The 19961-nt window shown below is 42.2% G+C and overlaps 1 protein-coding gene across 3 annotated transcripts in view; it reads left to right on the top strand.

Annotated features, from left to right (window-relative positions):
- The window catches only part of pik3r5 (phosphoinositide-3-kinase, regulatory subunit 5), a 36362-nt gene extending 16860 nt beyond the window's left edge, over window positions 1–19502 (top strand). For 2 of the 3 annotated variants that reach the window (XM_015356520.2, XM_015356521.2), the window contains exons 3-19: window positions 2026–2126; window positions 2980–3048; window positions 3494–3632; window positions 5160–5229; window positions 6806–6980; window positions 8334–8502; window positions 8612–8680; window positions 9953–10589; window positions 11003–11153; window positions 11555–11680; window positions 12170–12298; window positions 13060–13153; window positions 14654–14730; window positions 15100–15193; window positions 15786–15868; window positions 16187–16302; window positions 16720–19502. In XM_015356520.2, coding sequence (XP_015212006.2) covers window positions 2026–2126; window positions 2980–3048; window positions 3494–3632; window positions 5160–5229; window positions 6806–6980; window positions 8334–8502; window positions 8612–8680; window positions 9953–10589; window positions 11003–11153; window positions 11555–11680; window positions 12170–12298; window positions 13060–13153; window positions 14654–14730; window positions 15100–15193; window positions 15786–15868; window positions 16187–16302; window positions 16720–16861 — 2441 coding nt within the window. In that variant the 3' untranslated portion in view covers window positions 16862–19502. Of the gene's footprint in view, window positions 1–1009; window positions 1171–2025; window positions 2127–2979; window positions 3049–3493; window positions 3633–5159; window positions 5230–6805; window positions 6981–8333; window positions 8503–8611; window positions 8681–9952; window positions 10590–11002; window positions 11154–11554; window positions 11681–12169; window positions 12299–13059; window positions 13154–14653; window positions 14731–15099; window positions 15194–15785; window positions 15869–16186; window positions 16303–16719 lie in introns of those variants that run through there. The other variant, XM_069194585.1, reaches the window with a different exon arrangement.
- Window positions 19503–19961: the final 459 nt, after the last annotated feature.

Raw genomic sequence — 19961 nt, 5'->3', positions numbered from 1 at the left:
TTACAAGTCCTAGAAATATTCCCTTACTGTAAACCTCAGTTTGATTCTATATGATCTAAATCCTGTCATAAATTTCAAGCTTTTGAAGGCAGATTGTGCACTAGCTAGATTGGTAAGGGGACTTCACTCATAGCATCTTTCCCAGGCAATACAATTCCTGGCTGCAGCCCTGGGCAGAATAATTCAGCCTGAAGCAGCAGGAATACTTGTTGATACACCCATGTCCTTGACAATGCACCTTTAACAAACCGGGGGATTTTTCATGCATTTGCATGGCCTTCCAGTAAAGCAGCAGCAAGAAGAAAGCCTGCCTTGTGTGCTGGTGTAAACATGTCCAAGGCATGGCACGGATATTAACATCATCCAGCTCTCTGCACCTTCTCCACCCATACGAACAGTCGTCATAAATACATGTGTGAAATGCACGCATGCACTTTCATTGGTCGGAAGTGGTTCTCAGATAATTCTCAGATTACCAGTAAATTAAAAGTTTGGTAAAAAATATTTAATGAATTGCATACACAGTTTAAAAGACATTTTTTTCTTTTTTATAATATGCTTGAACTGGGAGCTACTGTACTACTGCCCCCTGTTTTCAAAAGATATTAGCCAAATGTCACTTATTCTTGTAAGGGGAGCCCCAGATGTAAGTACAGATGGTGTTAATGATTAGCTAATATTATTATTTTGCAGTTTGGAAAAACAGCAACATCATATAATCATCAGACTGCAGCTTTCAGCACATTGAGCTGTTTTACTCTTCTTTAAGATTACGACTGAACTGTCAAGAAAAGATCAAACCTTTTTATATTTAAAATGCATCTTTATATCTCATTACATAATGCATATATAAAATGCATGTTCAAATTCTGTTATATATATATACATCTTTATATTCATTATACTCTGTGGCAGTCTGCTATGGTCATACTCCACATTTCGTTCTGCTAGAAACAGAAATGTTGTTACACAGAACTCTACACGTTCCTAAAGCATGAGGCTGATGTTGTTGTCACCTTTGCAAAACGAAAAGTAAAAAAATAAATTTGTGAAGATGAAAGACACTTTTTTAAAACAACAGGAAGGCACTTTGAGACTGCTGGGAGAGGAGATGCAGAGAGATTAAGCAGAGAAGGGAAGCAACAGATTGTTATTGAGTAAATTGCAAAGGTATGTGTTATAAACAGGTTTTTACACACTAGGTGTGTTTTCGAAATATTATCATTTTCTTTTCTAACTTGAAAACAAAAGATTATTACTGCAATAGTTATGCATTGCAGCGAAACAAGCCTGCAGTGGTTGTTTACAAGTAAGTGTTTTTTTCAGTTCTTGGTTTTAAAGTCTCATGCATTTTATCTTGTAAGAATCTGATGTACGTATTCAAGATGGAGTTCATGCTTGTGATCATGCTTGTCTTCTGTTAGATTTGAATTGGCTTCTACAGTCTTCTGATAGAAGGCTTGGAATGATATACATTACAGCTCAACTGTTCAGCTGTGAAATGTTAAAAGTTTTAAGAGTAGACGATAGCATTCTAAGACAAAATGCAAACGCTGATAGTTGAAGGCTTTTTTCATGTTTATTTTAGTTTATAGCTTAGCACTGAAAATTAATATAATTCTAAAAACATATATAAACATATATAAAAACAACCATGCTCAGGATATGACATGCTCTGTTAACCTGTCCATTTCTTTGTATCAGGAGCAAAGAAACTAGCAGGTCCAGAGTTTTATCAAGGGGCCATAGAATACCAGCACTGCCAACTGCAAATGCCAGCGAGCATTTCATAATATTCATCGCCTGCTCAGCTTTACAGAACTTGGTCTTGAATTCTTGTCTAAATGTTTAAATAAAAAACCTGCCTTATTTCAAGAACAAGCTGGATGAGGAGCTCAGATCAATTAGCTAGTGACAAACAGACAGGCGAGGTGTGCCGAATGTCTCGCGCACGGACAGATGTGTGTTTGAGAATGTGTGTATCCAGATGCTCTGTCTCACATGCTTTCTCTTCGGCCTGTCCAGCCGGGCTGTGCATGAATCGCTGGAGCCTGGAGGAGCTGGTGAATCGAGACCCCGAGAACTTCCTCATCCTCCTTCAGCAGATACTGAAGAAAACCAGAGAGGTGAGAGCCACACAAGCACACAGCCCCCTCCCCAGCACGCTGTTCACTACTGCCTGGCCATGGCCGGGTCTGGAGCTGTCCCCCACCCCCAGTTTCTCTGACACGGTTTTCACAGTAGGTCACTATTGCAGCTCTTTTGGTGTATTTCCTAGCCTTAAAGAAACGCCAGCAGACATATCACCCTGCAGCTCACAATTGGCAGCCCACTGGCAGCCACAATTGGCAGCTCACAATAGGCAGCCTGGCCAGTACCCAGATTGGAGACCTCCAGGGAAAAGGTTGCTACTGGGAGAGGTGTTAGTGGGGCCAGTAGGGGGCGCTCACACTGCAGTCTGTGTGGGTCCTAATTTCCCAGTATTGTGGTGGGGACACTATACTGTAAAAAGGAACCGTCCTACAGATGAGGCATAAAACTCTCATTAAAGAGTTTATGAGGTCCTGACTCTCATTAAAAATCCCAGGGCGTTTTACGAAAAGAGTAGGGGTGTTACCCCAGGGTCTTGGCCAAATTTCCCCCTGGCCTTTACCAGTCATGGCCTCCTAATAATCCCCATCTCTGAACTGGCTTCATCACTCTTCTCTCCTCCCCACTGAGTCCTGGTGTGTGGGGAGAGTACTGGTGCACTCTGGCTATTGCACATTGGTTGTGATGGAGAGGAGTCACCACTACTCTTAAAGCGCTTTGAGTGGAGTGGGCCCTTTCAGACAGCACAGCGTCTGAAGCTTTTATTAGTTTAAAAGCTTGCGTAAACTCTCAGTGTTAACCCTTTTCTTTAAGGTAAACTTTAAAGTCATGGCAGCTGTGCTGCACCTCGTGAAACGCTGATGACCCCCTGCTCCCGTGTCTTTCCAGGTGCAGGAGCAATGCGAGTACATCCTGGTTGCCCCGTTGGCTCTGATGTTTTTCTCCACAGCCTTACAGGTGAGGGCATTCAGTCTGCTTCCACATGCCTCACAGGGTCGCACATACCCTCTCGGGCAAGACCATGGACACTGCCTTTGCGAGTGTCTGATGACAGCAGAGTTTTGCTTCTTTCAGACAAACCTCACCAAGAATGAACTTATTTACTTATTAAGGCCTCGTTAATCACAGTTCTGCTGTGTAAAACTCCCTTTCTGGATGGGAAGTGGGTTGGACCTGACATGGGGGAAGTATGTTGTTGCACTACCCTTGTTTTCAGTAACATTTCTGGAAACCAAGTTGATCTTTTTCACTACCTCTTCACCTACCAACCATTTCTTGAAAGAAGGCAGGGTGTCTGACAGTACCTGAATCAGATGCTGTTCTGTACCTCAGGGCTGTGCTCCCCCAGCCACTCGAACGCTGTTGCCCTGCGAAACACTGACTGTGCTCCTCGTCTTCCCAGACTCCTTACTTCCCCCCGCACTGCGACCTGCTGAGGGAGGCCTGCGAGGTGTACCACAGCTTCCTGACCTGGCCCGAGCCGTACTGCAGCGTGTGCCGAGACCTCCTCACATTCATCCACCAGGAGCTGAAGGCCCCAGGTACTCTCCGAGCCACCTGCTAGTCTGTCTGTAGGGCGCGCTTTAAACAGATGAGAGAGTTTTGCGGAAATGTGGGTGGCCTGCCCCTGTTTGTCTCCCCCATGGGGTCTGCCTCCAGTTTCCTGCACACTGGAGAGACCCCCGTTTGTTTGACCTCTATGAGCTCAGTAGGGGTCCTTGCACTTGCGTTACCTCTGGCCTGGGTGCTGTGTGATCTCTGCCTAACCCACTTCTGGGTCCATGAGTAGGACAGCTCCTCTCTGCATTCCCAGGCACTTGCAGGAACAGGGGACAGAGGGCAACACAGCTATTTACAGGTGCTTGTGAGTCTTCCGGCTGCTTGACTGTCACACTGAATGAAAGCTCAGGGGCAGGCAGGTCGCCATGGAGGATCAGACCCCTGGTCCTGCACTCCAAAGGGAAGCACTTCATGGCCAGAAGGTCCCCTGGCAAGACAGAACAACATTGCCTCAGTCACAGGCACATAAAGGGGCACATCCAATATAATATATGAGCGATTTTAACAACTGCTTTTCCAATGCTGCCCTTTCTAAAAATGTATTTCTATTGGCCATCAATGGTCCATTTAAAAATAAGAATAAAAAAATTCTACAGGGCACTATACCACCACCTAATGACAAAAAAGAATCACAACAGTTCTTGGTAAATCTTCAGTTATTAGCTGTTTGCCTGTGTTGCAGGCTCTGATCAATGCTCCTTGGCAAACAATTATCTTAATTTAGCTACCAAAATCAAACATTTGTAAACATTGATTAAAATGTATCATATTTTAATTAAAAAGGCCAATGATGTTATTTTATCCAACAGTGCTGCCTCCAAAACATGATATCAGACTTGAGGAACATCTATAATATGTCACTTTTACAGTTATGCAGGTCTGTAAAGGGATTGAGTTTTCCTAGTAGAGAGTTAACATGTACAAAGCAAACAAACATTGCTCTCTTTATTCAGATTGGAGAACTGGGCCTTTTCGGTCATAGTTTCATTCATTAGAGAGGTTGGCTGTCAGATGGATGTGGTTTTTATGAATAAGCTAGAAACAAAGTGGAAGTAAAAGATATCTCATTTACCTTCCGATGTAATTTTTTTTTTAAAGCTAGGAGTTCCTCTTTTTTGATTGCTGGTTTGCATCCCTGTTTTCATGTTGAAATTATATTTGACACAAGTGAGCTTGTAAAAGCTCAATAAAAAGAGCATTGAGAGACGGGTGAGATGAAATCAGTGCCATCACACCAGGCTGCCTCTGAGGCACAATCTGCCCTCAAGTCAAGGCCGAACATCTGTTCAAGTAGAGCTGTGTTCGAGCAAGAATCACTTGAAGATAGATCAGAATCAGATCTCCCCTGAGTCAATGAGATTCGACACAAATCAGTTTGTGCCTTCAAGCAACAGCAAAAGAAATGAACAGACAGTGTTTGGCCTCCTAGTTCACTGGAATCTTTACACCCTTTACTAACCCCTCTCCGATCAGTGTTACAGGTTTAATTTATTTTTTTATTTCCACAGGGATTTCCTATCACAGGCTTGTAAGAGAAGAGCAAGGATTAGCCACTGACAATCAGCAATCCAAGACCATGTAAGTAGACACAGAAGGAAAGTCTGTGTTATAATGGGTTTGGGACAGCCTCTCTCCAGCTAATCCATTAATTTGCAAGGGAATAATTCAGCAAAGGTCCCGGGGTATAGATCGTTCAAAACAAAGCTGGTTTGCAAAGTTTCATTGTAAAAAGAAAAACAAAGAAATTTACAGTGTTTACAGAGTGCTCATCATGACCTTATTCTGTTCTTATCTGATAAATCTACTCTACTCTTGCTGGATAGTGGATGAGTGATTCTGGGAGTTGATCTCTTTTTGAGTTTTGAGTTTTGGCACATCTGTTGTTCTCTTGAATAAGACACATCATCCTGACTGCAACAACGAAAGGCCCTAGTGTATAACTATGAGTCACTTTAAACACAAGTACGAGTCTTACACCAGGGTGGTCATCCAATGGTCTGGGGGAGGAACAATGCAACAACAGTTTTGCCCTTAAATTGTGAAGTTTCAAAAACAAAATAATTTAGTTTTGTCCCGCTGAAGTGGGTAATGTGTTCAATTAAGCTGTTTAGGAATCACCTGACATGAAAATGCAGATTCCAAGGATCACAACAGGCTATTCTTGACTTAACTGAACCAAGGAACTTATTAAATTGATCAAAACTCACATGTGTTCCAGCCTGAACACATAAGGGTGACATCTGAGACCTGCTGAAGGGTGGCACTTCTGGACCAGGGCCTGGCTACCCCTGTCTCATGCTTTCAGTTCCAGATCCTAATTCCCCACTCACACCTAACCTTTAAATGACAATATAACACCGGATTCTGGATTTTACTGTACAGATCTAGGACTGGGAGAAAGGTGTACACTCGACGTACTCTCATATGTTAGGTGCCAGAATGAAATGGCTTGTCAAAGATATTAAAACTCTAATGATGATTGTACCCTTCTAGACACAAGATAACTGCCCATTGAACTAAGTGACTTGCCGCAATGTGAAACATGTTACGTACTTTATTTTTGCTCTGATTGGCCTTTTTTGGCTTAACGTCGTTTTTATCTTCTGCTTAGTGTTTTTGTGCACTCAGCCTTGTAGCCTACTTCCGCTGAACTTCACACAAAGAGGAAGAAGGAGGGGGGCCTGCACACGTTTCTCTTCTCGGTCTCTTGTGCTATTTACATGCATGCCTCTTCTCACTGCTACCTGCTCGCTACAGATTTAGCTGTCACACTTGTGTATTTGCAGTGCTAGTTCCTGAACCCCAGGAGATATTTTCAGAGCCTTCTGTGTTGGCGGTAACTCTTTAGCAATTTCCAAGCTTTCAGGGTGTAGTTAACAGCTTTTATATCTCTTCTACTGTTCAAAATTACTTAACGTTGCAGATACTTTTTGGTCTAGGTGTCTTGAATACAAAACCACAGGATCTGTGGCAGTGCTCATGGCAGAAAAGTACATACAATTCAGGCAGCTGAGGAATAAAAGGTGAAAGAACACAGACAGGAACTCAAATGCAAATGTTTCCAAGGCTTTCCTGGATGATACTTAGGTTTTCCAGACTTATTCCCAACTGTGTGTCCAGGGTGTCTTTTCTCAATTTGCGTGTTTTTTGCCAGAACGGTGCTGCTGATGAATCCCTCTGATATCCCTCCGGAGTTCCTGGCAGTGTCAGAGCAGCTCAGCAATGTCAGGCACTCACAGAAAGACGCCTACATCATCCTCATCAAACACGCCTATCAGTCTGCTTTTGGTGCTCGGTACCCCCTGGACTGCATGCAGAAAGTGCTGGAGGTAAACTTGGCCAGATCCGTACATGTGCCATTTGCTTGTTGGATATATTTAACACATGAGTTCAGCAGTAGATTTGTACAGTCCAGCACATCTCATTTAATGGCACAGGGAGACAGAGAGTTATTGTGTCTCAGAATAGCTCAATCTCTCCTGAGATTTAAAAAAAGACAGGGGGTCATTTGTTATTTTTAAGAACTTGTTTTGTACTACAACCAAACTCGGGACTTTAAAAACAATGGGCAGAAGTGAAATGCTCTTACTTCATCCATACTGGAGAAATCTTCAGAGAAACGTAAACAGGCACACTGGGAATGACCTGATACTTTGCACCAATATTTAACTGACCATCTTGCTTTAAAAACTACACTCTTTAGGTGACAGGTATTTATATTTGAAGACTCAATCGATTTTAAGTAAAGCTACAGTATGTACAATGTGTGGTGCTTTGAATGAACCACCAACAAATATATCTGAATAAATTGGTGGATGTGGAAATCATGATAAAATACTGCAGGGTTTATTTATTTATAGTATTTTAGCAACGGTTGCAGGACAACAGTAACAACTCTATATCATGTGTCCATTTAGGAAGAAACCGTGAAAGCCACAGTTTCCTTCCTTGTTTCAGAATAACCACATTCTTTGCAACATCTTGTCCTTTGAAAAAAATAATAGTTAAACGTGTATTACCATGTGCTGTCCTTGACTGTGAGTTCTAGCCTTCTTGGTGTAACCTGGCTGTTTTAGACCAGTTTTCTTAATGAGCTACACATCTGGCCCAGGCATAAATGTGGCAAATTTATAGATTTGTTTTCTTTGCCATGTTTGCAAGACTGTCAATAGGTGGAGCCTTTTGTCCAAAACCAAGGATAATGGAGAGAGTATTGTGTGGAGATACACTGGGTAGCTGTACTCATTTGATTGGAACTTTTTTTTGTGAATTAATATTAACAATTTCCCTATAGTTTCTCAACACCTGTTTAACGAGCACCTAAGAAATGAAAAATGTTGCCACCTGCTGTGGAAATAGTGAAATTGATTGTTTCAATTTTCTGGATATCAAGGAAGTCATGATGTTTTAAAAAGTCTGTGAGTTGTGACTAAAGTTTTAAGATACCGTTTTCAGGCCACTCTTCGGCCTTTGAAATATTAAGTGAAGTCCAAATGAGCTCAAAGTAAATACTTCTAGTATTTGTGAAATGTGTACATATAGATTCCTTGTTATTTCATAAGATTTCCACAGTGTCAGAATTCATTTTAAGACGATTAAATTGCCATAAAATCTACAGGAAGTTAGGAAGTCTCTTATGAAAAATACTTAATTTGTTGAACTGATTTTTTTATCTCCTCCAGTCGAAAAAGGTAGAAGAACTCAGTCCCATCTTTTCAGACATCACAGACATTTTGGAAACAGCTGTTTCTGTGGAGGACATTGACAAGGCCAGGGAGCATTTACTTGAGGATCTGGAAAGGCTTAGGGAGAAAATTGGACTTCCGGCGCCAAACAGTAAGAAATCAGAAGGTGAGGCCTCCTTGAGGGTGTTTTCATGAGCACTCTTACATGTGAATTACAGCCAGTGTGAGGTTTTCAAGAACTGAATTCAAATTGTGTTTCCTCCTCACTGCGACAGGCATGCTGCAGACTCTGTCACTGCCCATTGCCAGGTGTCACACGTACCACTGGGATAAGGACAATTTCGGTAAGAGGATCTATCACTTTCTCCCGCAGAGCTTTTAAACAGAAGTTTCTGTCGTTATTATCATGCGCCTCCTCTTTCCCATGCTTAAATATCTCACCTCCTGAGCCCCATGTTGTGGGAATCTTCCCTCACAACCTCCCTCCACCTGTCTTCACTCTCTCAGCAGCTCCCTCGTTCATTCCTTACAAGTGAGGGCCGGGGTTGTGGTTTCCTCAGCCTGGCCAGTTAGTGCCGAACATTCAAATATTGAACATCCCTACATATTCTGCCATCTTGTCACATTGGTTAGACTTGAACCAAACTGTTGAATAGGGGTATAGCTGTATCAGCTTCACTGTCTTACTTCAATACGGCACTGTACTGCTTTTAACTTTTTATTTTTACCAGTCCTCTTTCTGTTGAATTATACACATAAAGAAGTTATTACAAACTGGTTCTGGTGTCAAAACAACAGGCTAACTGTGATCTAAATAAAACACATTGTTAGTTCCTCATCTTTTAGTGTATGATCCATTCCTTGTAACTAAACGTCAAGCTTGGAAGAAGCACCATGTCCACAGTGACCCTTACTGAACGGTGGTAGTAATGGAGTTAGATTGTGTGGGTATTTGCAATGCGCTGAAAACTGATCATTGCTGTATTATAGCAAAGTTTAACCCCTTTTTTGATGCAGGTTGTCTGAGGCTCTTGCAATGCCAAAATTTTCTTTTCAGATTCCTAAAAACACTAGCTCACCTATAATACAATTTTCTGTACCAATGAGTCTGTATAGCACTGGGTCTGTATTTAAATAAGTTCTGTCAAACATTTGTATACAGCAATCTGACCATTCTCCAGAAAGACATGTCTAAATTATCTTAGATAATTGCTTTGCAGACCCTGACATAGCAGCAATCCAACAGGTTTTATAGTAAACTAACAGAGCTATTTAATTGCATTCTCTTAAGATGGGGCTTATTACTGTAGGTTATGTCATTTAGAGGTAATTTGGCATAACGAGTTGTTTTAGTAATCAAGCAAATCACTTGCTTAATGGATCATTAACTTCCTAGTGTTTCTAATCTTTAAAAATAGATTATTTAGGGTAAACTACTGTATTGGCAAGGTTCTGGATTGGGATACTCTTGGAAAAGTGTTAAAGATGTCTACTTTAGAATTCTGATTGTGAAGCACAGTTTATTGTGGAATAGGTACAAAAACTAGCTAACTGTACAGCTTTCAGCCTGCTGCAGGTGTTTTTACACTTACTTTTGTCATCGTCTGTATTCTCAGACATTTTGAACGAGATCTTCCAGGCCGAGTGTGACCTGGCTGAAGCTCAGCCCCAGCCAGATGAGGGGGAGGATGACGAGGAGGAAGAGGAGGACGTGGAGGAAGAGGAGGTGGCAGTGAACGGCTGTGTGGATCACAGAGCCTCCACCTTCTCCACCGTCTCCATCCTCTCCACTGCCTCCAAGGACTCCATGCTCTCCAATAACTCCTTCTCCTCCATCTCCTCCTCCTCGTCGGGGCCCAGCCGGCTGTCGGTGGCCTCGGGGATGGACAGCGACTTCTGTGAGGACACCGAGGAGGAGAGCAGCACAGACAAAACTCCCAAAGCCAGAGCCAGGCTGGGCAAACGCATCTCCATGCTATTCAAGTCCAAGAGCAGCAACTCGCTAAACCGGGCAAAAAGCTTGGGAAACACAGAGGCCAAAGACTATGTAACGATCAGATCCAAGAGGTCGAACTCTCTGCCCCAGCAGGTTCACCTGCAGAGCCCAGAGAATATGTTTCTCAGGAATGTCTGCTACAGGAGGAGACCTATCCTGAGCTGCGACGAGGACACCAAAACCACAACCCTAAGGGTGGTGGTTTTTGGTGCAGATCAGATTACCGGAAAAGTGGCGAGAGCCTACAGTAATCTCAGGTAAAATCTGAATAATCCTTTTAACTAACTTGGTTCAGATTTTTCTCATTTTTCAAGGCTGTGTTCATGATATTATGAAATATTAATAAATTCTGCTGAAGTGTCTGGTCACACTGATACGTCAGCATCACATATGTAAAGTTAGCAGCCAGACACTGTTGTTTTGCCTTATTTAGGACTCTTCCCCTTGATATAGCCAACTCTGATCAGACAAAAAGAATTAGACCTTTTGGAAAGAGTGCCCTATCAAGTTATGATGTGTGTAAGGGCATATAGTGGCAGTGTTTAAAGGAGACTATGTTTGGATGAGAATTGATTAATATTCATATGCACAACTCATTATCTGCCTGATATGCTTGTGTGTGTATCTATGGTTGTCTTTATAAATGTTCATGTATTTTTTTCCCCTCTAGACTTCAGGAAAGCAGGTGCCCTCGCCTAACCAGGCTCTTTAAGCTCCAGTTCTTTTTCATCCCAGTGAAGAGGAACTCCAGCAGCCCTGCAGTGGGAGTGTCCAGCCCTGGCAGTCTGTCAGACAGCCCTGGGAGGGGCAGCATGGCCGTGGTAAATACCCAGCAGGGAGTCCCCTTTCACTGCAGCTGTGCTGCATGCCAAGATGAATGAAGAGAAAAGGCACTGACATTAGGATGGAAGCAGGAGAAATGTTGTTATTGATTTTCTGTGGTAGTAAATTGCTGTGATTCACTGAGCAGCATTCTTATGTGAACCCAGGCGTACAGAGATGAAAAGGTCCCGCAATAAAAAAAGCTTTATAAAACAAATATACATTCTAAATACAGGTTAAATTTTATTATTACAGTAAAGTATGGGTTAAATTTTCATATTACAGTAAAATAAACATATTTTACTTATTTTCCCCCCAGGTTTTTTGCCTTTGTGATATGATATGTGTTATAAGAATACAGCATGCCAAACTAAACCAGAAATCTTGTCTCTTGGCACAGGACCCGAGTCTGCCCTGCCTGGAGGACAGCACCAACGACATTGCGCAATACCTTGGCATGCTGGATCCCTGGTATAAGCGCAACATGCTGAGCCTCCTGAACCTGCCCGTGGAGGTGCTCTGCCAGGTGAGGGCGCTGTCTTCAACAGACACACGGAACTGAGCAGCTCTGACCAGCCAGCTTTGGGTCCTGATTTTACTCTTACTGCAGAAAATAACAGATAACTATAGACGATTAACAATTAAATATAAATACGAGAGCTGTAACGTACATAGGATCAAAGATCCTATCTGAATTTTAAAACGGAGAATTACAAAATATCAAATATAAAAGTTAAGGCAAAATGTAGACCATAAGATGATTTTCCGCCTGTATCTACAGTATGAGTGTGTACATCTATAAGTAAAGTATGTGCGTGCTTGAATATTTTAAGTCATATGGGTACAAAAGCTATAGCTTTCATTTCTTGTGTTGTATTAAAACTGAAAATTCTACATTTAATCTACAAGTTTAGTCTGAGTAATATCCATTCAAAAAAGATATGCTTATGCTGTGCCACATCTTTAACAGTTGTTTTCGTATGGCTCAGATGTAAGGGTTCTGTGCGTTTTTCAGCAAACTTCCAAAACCGAGCCTGACGTGTCCAGCAGCACCAGAGAGCGGCTGCCCATCCTGGCGGACATGGTTCTGTACTACTGCAGACACGCAGCTCGTCCAGTGCTGGTCCAGCTCTACCAGGCTGAGGTGAGGCCGGCAGTCTGACCCTCCACCTGCCCCATCGCGCTCTGAGCCCGGCAGGCTTGTCCAGACCCTTCCTTATTCTTTCTTAAACTTCTATAACACTTTCCTGGACACACCACTCAAAAGGGCTTTACAGGTAATGGGGACTCCCCTCCACCACCAGTGTGCAGCCCCACCTGGATGATGTGACGGCAGCCATAGTGCACCAGTACGCTCCCCACACACCAGCTCTCAGTGGGGAGGAGAGCAGAGTAATGAAACCAGTTCAGAGATGGGGATTATTAGGAGGCCATGATTGGCAAAGGCCAGGGGGAAATTTGGCCAGGATGCCAGGGTAATGCCCCTACTCTTTTTGAGAAACGCCCTGAAATTTTTAATGACCACAGAGAGTCAGGACCTCGGTTTTATGTCTCATCCGAAGGACGGCACCTTTTTACAATATAGTGTCCCCATCACTATACTGGGGCATTAGGACCCACATAAGCTGCAGAATGAGCGCCCCCTGCTGGCCCCTCTAACACCTCTTCCAGCAGCAACCTTAGCTTTCCCAGGAGGTCTCCTGTCCAGGGACTGACCAGGCTCACATCTGCTGGGCTTCAGTGGGCTGCCAGTTGTGAGTTGCAGGGTGATAAGGCTGCTGGCTTCAGACTAGTAGTGCCGGCATTGATGCCTAGCATTTCCGGTCATGTGATTTGCACGATCGATAGACGTGTTTCCGTGTGCTCTAACCCGGTCGGCTGATTGCCTGCTCTGTGCCGTGGTAGCTGATGCTGGCAGGCGGGATGAAGCGAACGGAGGTGTTCATCCACTCCCTGGAGCTGGGCCACACCGCTGGGACTCGTGCAGTCAAGGCCTCTGGTGAGTACGGGCAGTAGGGGGAGCCATCGCGCCCTCAGCCTGCTTTTTGACGAACATCTGTTAATTAGAGTAACGGCTCTGCGGGTTTCCGCCCTTGCCCTCACTGCCGGCTGAGCTAAAGGAGACCTCCCTCAGCCCGGCGGCTGCGATCCCTGTTGTACGCAGGGGCGTATTCTTTACATTAGCAACAACCTTTAATAGGGGAACTGCATCACTATTTTTATATTTCGAGGGTTAGAAAGAATCGGCATTGATGAGTGCGTTGTCCAACAATAGTAAAAGTAAAATGTACACAGTAACTTGTAAAACCTCCAATTTCCGCCACAAAATAGACCAAATTTCCAGGTATGCACGTTGCCATTTTGCTGTCCTTGTCTGCGATTGAGACCGAGGCAACAAAACTTCCGGAGAGGTGAAGCGGCCCTATTACATTGTAAACAAGAAGATATTGCTCTCGATTCAGAGGCAGTTTTGCCTCTTTGTTAACTCTGTATGCAGATCACGTTGGAAACTTCCTGCGGTGAAATGTCTGTTTGTACAGCCTGTAGTCACTCGCTCGCACATCAAATTACACGAGTCATTACTGTGACTAGTGAGCAGGAAAGGCCGACTTTACCTCAACAGTCCTCGCCCCTGGCGAGATCAGGGGTTTGCGACTATCCAGTACTTCTGCGAAATTCACGATTTTGTGCTTAATTCGGGATTTGGCAAATTTTGTGATGCCATTCATTAGTTTTGTTACCGAGATTTAATAACCGTTCTGAGAAATTGGTACTGTAGTTCCCATTTAATGTCGCCAACAAAGGTAAACAAATTTTAACTAATTCTAACACTTCTTAAAATCAAACTGCAAGCTTAAAACAAACGTGTTTAAACATCGGTATAGGGCGCGTTTCTCCTTTCTGCAACTGAGAAGGAGACAGGGAATGAAAGGCGTTAACAACGCTTTAAGCACTTAAAGCTTGAAGCACTTTAAACTTTAAGCGCGACAGGACCGTGGAGAGACAGAACACTTGCAGAAATTCCTTAACATTTTCCGCATCGCTCAAAGTGTTGCGTTTAGCGGCTCAGCTGTTCAGTTTCTGCATTCTTCCGGAAAGGAAAACGCGGTGACAAATTCCTTTAAAAATGAATCTCAGGTTGCTCTTACTGTGTTGAATGTTGAGCTAAAAAAACGGAGTCAGCGTCAAGTCACGTGTCGAACCGTGAGAAACAAGGAACACGTGACTGGCAATTTCCCAAAATACTTGGATCAGGTATATACCTAAAAATAATTTGCTAAACCAAAAAAATGCTGAAATTCATTTGTTTGATTGCTTTTGTCTGAGTTCCTTTCTCATATCTTATTGTCTTGATAAATTATGTAATCAAATAAATAATTATAATGCATGATTTGAGTACAATAGCAGCGGTCCAAGACAAGCAGGAGCGCACCTGTCCGCACACAGCCTTGTTGTCTTTGCCTGCCCCTTCTGAAACGTGCCGCATTTCCTTTTGCAGGGCCAGTCTGCAAAAGATTTGGGATTGACGGGGACCGGGAAGCAGTGCCGTTAACACTAGAAATCGTTTACAATAAGGTAGATAATGGAATTTAATTTAGAGCACTTATCATACGCACAAACATGGAACAATTCCCTCCTGCCAATAAAGAAAACGGCAGTACTGGGGTCTGCGGAGCCTTTATGCACTGTAACATCATCATGACATCTGTAAAATACTTAGGAACAGCACCACCTTTATGGCACTAGTTACACGCCTTTTTACACGGCTGAAGAATGACATTGGTCTGAAGTGTCCCAAAATGTTTTTTTTTTAATTATTCAAACCTGGTGCACAACACAAAACCCCTTTCTTTTCAGTGTTTAATTTTGTACATCTCCTCAAACTGCAGGATGTACATTCTGCTGTGGGAACTTGCAAGCGTGTTTGTTTTTTTGCTCTTCTAGGTGAGCGTCAGTGGGCGAAATCAGTGGAGTAAAGTGAATAAAATCTGCACCTCTGTTAATCTCACCAAAGCCTGTAAGAAACCGGAAGAGCTAGGTATGGAGCTGAGGGTTCTTCTCTGATACCTTGAATTTGAGGATGCAGCACCTTTTCTATCAAACAGCAGGGAATGATGTAATACTTCATGATATGACAAGTACAGCATCAAATAATAAATACACTCTAGAAGTCATATTGGTTAGGCAGGTATCACAGTTGTGTATCTGGAAGTTTTAAAACTTGAAGTGTTGTGTTGCAGTCAAGTCAAAGTTCAATGTCACAATTTGATTAAAGAATTATCATTTTTCTTTTCATACTTTAGTGAATTAAATCATTTAGCACGTCCAATGGTGAAACTAACTTCCCCATGTAGAATGTAAACGATGCCAGAATGTAAAATATACATACATTTGTAACAGGGCTCACTACACAGAGCGTGTTACTGAAGGGCTGTAACGCCCTTGAAACTTAGTGTAAAGTTCTGCTGCAGAAGAAGAGCCGGTGTTTTGGCCCAGAGGAATTCAGTGCTGTCCAGGGGGTGGCGCTATGTACACCATGAGCCTGCAAGAGACTGTGATCGAATCCCAGCAGGGGCAGGGCAGAGTAACAGGCAGATCTGTTGTAATCCACTCTGTCCAATTTTGTTTAGATTCAAAAATGGAGTGCCTTCAGCTGACCATGACAGAAGTTCTGAAGAGACAAAACTCCAAGTCCAAAAAAGGTTACAATCAGGTGAGCAGAAGGCAGGGAACCAGCCTGGGTTCAAGATGGCTTCCAGAACTCATTGAAACAAGACTGAAAACAGTTTCCATCTGAAGCCGGGAAAATGCCTTTGGTGGTAAGATCAAGAAGGCACTGCGAGCCGTAGTTAGCTGAAACCTGAAAAAGTGTTCAAATGCATTTCACTGACTGGCTTCAAGACAGGACACATAGTGAGAAAGGTGTACAAAGCTGGCTCACTCAGAATTAATTTACGCTGGTCAGATTTAAATTTTTTGTGACCTTTTTTTCAGAATGTCCTAAACCTTGTTTTTTCAAATAATTCTGCAGCAACTCAACACCACGCAGGTGAAGGTGGACAAAGTCCAGGTGTCAGGAGCTTGCAACACCACCTTTGCTGTGTGTTTGGACCAGGATGAGAGGAAGATCTTTCAGAGTGTGACCAGGTGCTGAAGGCCGGTTATTCATTTTCAGTCATTCATTTCATATTCATATTTATTGCATGTTAAATGAACTGAAGCAGACTTCGTTCGCTGTTATCATGCCTTGGAAATTAAACATGCTTTGTATAGCAGGCCTTAACTACTTTGGCCTTAAAAGCAATAAGCATTTTTTAAGCACAGTACTGAAGTAGAATGCATGGCAGGATCCACAGTACTAACATGGCTGCCCCAAACACTGCTTGAACGTTTTCTGTTTTTACCTCATTTCAAAGTAGGTAAAAAAATGGAACTAGAATTATGAAGCTATGTTCTACTGTGAGTGCTTGCTGCGTCTGATTGCTTTGCAGTTACCTGACTCGTGTTTTGCAGGTTTTGGGTTAGGGAGCAGCATGCTGACTGGTTTTCCCTCTTGCCTTGCAGGTGCGAGATTTCCGTCTGCTACAAGCCGGAAAGTGGGATGCACTGGAGGATCCGGAAGGCCCTGTCCTCTCAGCCGCTTTGTCCTGAGTTCTGCTCACTCCTCTGCCTCCCTATCTCCACCTTCAGCGGCGCTCATTCCTGATGACGTGCCCGGAAAGCAGCTGGCTTCATGGAAAGCCGTAGCCTGGAGGCTTCTGAATCCTGGGAAAAAGAGTAAAGCAGCTCTTCTGTACCTGGACTGAAGTCCGTGTCTCCTGGTGCTGGGAACAATAGCTTGTCACTGCTGTTTTTCATACACTGTAGTCTAGGAGGTGCAAGGCCGGTGACCCCTGCCCTCATGGCTCATGAGGGTGGAAAATAATTTTGCAGAAAGTTGGTGTTGACTTTTTTAAGAGGGTTTTCCGACAGTGTTTTTTTGTCGTCACAAAATGTTTGTCCTTACAGGTGAGGTTTTATCGTCTCCTTTCAGAAGAGCCCACCTGATTGGGTGAGCTCTGACAAACATTAGAGGGTATTCCCTCTGTGGGGGTGTCTCAGTGTGGCTCGGGAGCATGCTGGGTAGGTCAGGTGGCTACCGTGCATTGTTCAGTCCATGAGGAAAGGACACGGGCACCTCCTCATTATTCCCCGTCGGGACCTGCTCACTTGCTTTTCTGTCCTACAGTATGCTCGAGTTCGAGTATGGCTCTGTAAGATACAATGCTCTCTATGAAGAGCCTATGACAGTCCTTTTCTGTTGAGCTTTTGTGCAGTGAAAGTTCAACTGAAGAGAGAAATTGAGGTAATTCATATCTTAATATTTTGATTTTTTTTTTTGTATTGCTAAAAAGAACCTAACTAGCAGTTTAGCTGACCTGACTGCTTTTGACAGATAACTAGGAAATAAATCCTTTTATTAATGATTTTTCATTACGATTATTTAAATTTTCACGAAAGAAGCAACGCTTCCACTTTGCAATTATGCAGAAGTGTATGTTTTTCTGTACATACTAATTTAATGAAAAAATATGGCCAAGATTTACTGTTAGCATAGAGATAGGCGATTGCTTTGCAGTCCTATCAAAACAGATATGAGCACATACTGTATAATGCTTTCTCTATCCTTTTCATAGTAACCAGGATTTGTCCATTTTGTCCACATATTTAAAACATATTGTCATTTGTCCACATATTTGATGAACAAGTAGACATTAGTTACACAATAATTACATGCTGGAAAAAGAGAGTGACGTCTGCAGGTTCTACAACCAAAACATAATGTATTTAATTATTTCCAGCATGAAATTACCCATACTCTGACACAGTTCCTCACTTTATCCTACCATTTGGTTCTGTGAGGTATTTTTAATTATTATTGTGATTTCTTTATATTTTTACAGTGTTCATGGACAGTGAAGAACTTTGCCATATGCCATGCAATATCTTGTCTGTCTCCTCGTTGTTTGCATGTACTGTGCCGCTAGTGAATATCTGATGAAATGTGCAATAATCTGAAATGTTCTCTAACCGATATCATGCATAAACTGCAAGAACTTGCCACAATAATCATGTTTTCCCATTGCAGCTAGAACCAATTGCACTCTAATTCTTACAGCACTAATATCCACAATCAACAGAAACAGATTTTATTTTTTTCTCAATCTTATTGTAAAACCAACACACATTATGCAGTGTGAAAATCAAAGGGCACATTTACACCTCATCCCTAATAATCCATATATCCTGAATCTCAGTTAATACACAATGCTAGCTGTGACTCTGTATGCCAGGAAGGATCTGATAATGCACTGACATTGCTTACTACCTGAATTATACACAGAATTATATACTGCAATACAGCACCTCGAACCTAAGAGACTCTCTTGAAACACTTTGACTGAAGTGACCTCCCGTGGGAGGAAGTTTTTTATTTTCTCAGGGAGGTGAAGGAATTTTTCCATTATCCCAAGTGGGAAAAAGTAATTCCTTAAAAACAGTAGCTGGCTGATCTCCATATGCACATTGTAACGTGCAATTACTGTACCTAGAAGGAGATACAGTATGGTACATCTCAAGATTAGAAAATAATGGAAAAATTCTAGTCTGTATTTATGCACCTGCATTTTGGTACGCAGATAAAAGGGACTGAAATATGAAATATGACCTTGTGTGACTAGGCTTTGAGCTGACATTCTCCGTAAGTCATATGGAGGGAGAACACAAAGACGAAACTATGGTATAATGAAATGGCTGTACAATTCTATTTTTTGTTTTATGAGTTTGTTTTTCTTTAACTGTATTATTAAGGTTAAGGTCTAGATCGAATCAAGAATTAAACCCACTCACCACTTCCAAATGATAAATTGGGGGAGTTAATTGCAAGTTACCATTAGGTAGAGGTATGAAAAACTCTGGAAAGAACAATAGATGCCAACAAATACAGGCAATTTAATTTGGGAGTGTTGGGGGTGAGTCACAGTTTTGATTTAATCCAGTCCTTAATCTGTACAGAATGATAACAAATGTTCCAGGTGTATCTAAAAAAACATATTTTGTTAGATTCATGCTGAGAACGTTTTCAGCCAATTTGTACCATTTCTGGTCTAACCTTCCCTATGGGAGTCCTTCATTTGAAAATGTTTACATGTTTTGTTACTATGATTTTGTGCATCTGTCATTATGAAGCTTTTAAGGTTTGTAAAATAATGTTATACAGTATGTAAAGACTATTTGGAAAAAAAATCCTAACGATTTGTAAAAAAAAAAAGATTATTTTGCACTAATAAAATGTACAATTGAAAAGGGCTGCTTAAGTTTTATTTTTTAAACGTATTTTTACACAGGAAACAGTTTTAAAGCACGAGGCCGTGTTTCACACCTGTTGCAACTAACAAGGGGACGTGTCTTGTGCAGAAATACTTCTGAAAGTTGCCTTACGATAACACCTGAATCAATGGAGCACAGGCCAGCAGTAAATACGTTCTTAGCTCTTCTGTATAGTATCATTAAAAAGGCAAAATTCCTTGAATTCTCTGAAGTTACACAGCTTTAAAGTATCCTAGCAAAGATATGTATTTATTGATGAGTAAAGATGCTCGTGTTCCTAATCCGTTTGGTTCTTTTGAGGTGGACACAGGCAAAGGTGATGCAAAGGAATAGGAAATTGGTAGTTTCACCTCAGGATACAGTTCCAGTAAGAACCCCTTGCCTTTTTTGTCGCTAAGGTGTAATTACTGGTATTGGAATTCTCCTCCGACACGTTA

The sequence above is a fragment of the Lepisosteus oculatus genome, chromosome 9, assembly GCF_040954835.1.
Source record: "Lepisosteus oculatus isolate fLepOcu1 chromosome 9, fLepOcu1.hap2, whole genome shotgun sequence".
In the NCBI taxonomy this organism is placed as follows: Eukaryota; Metazoa; Chordata; class Actinopteri; order Semionotiformes; family Lepisosteidae; genus Lepisosteus; species Lepisosteus oculatus.
The sequence above is the reverse complement of the archived record's forward strand: the minus strand, read 5'-3'. Positions and strand labels throughout refer to the sequence as shown.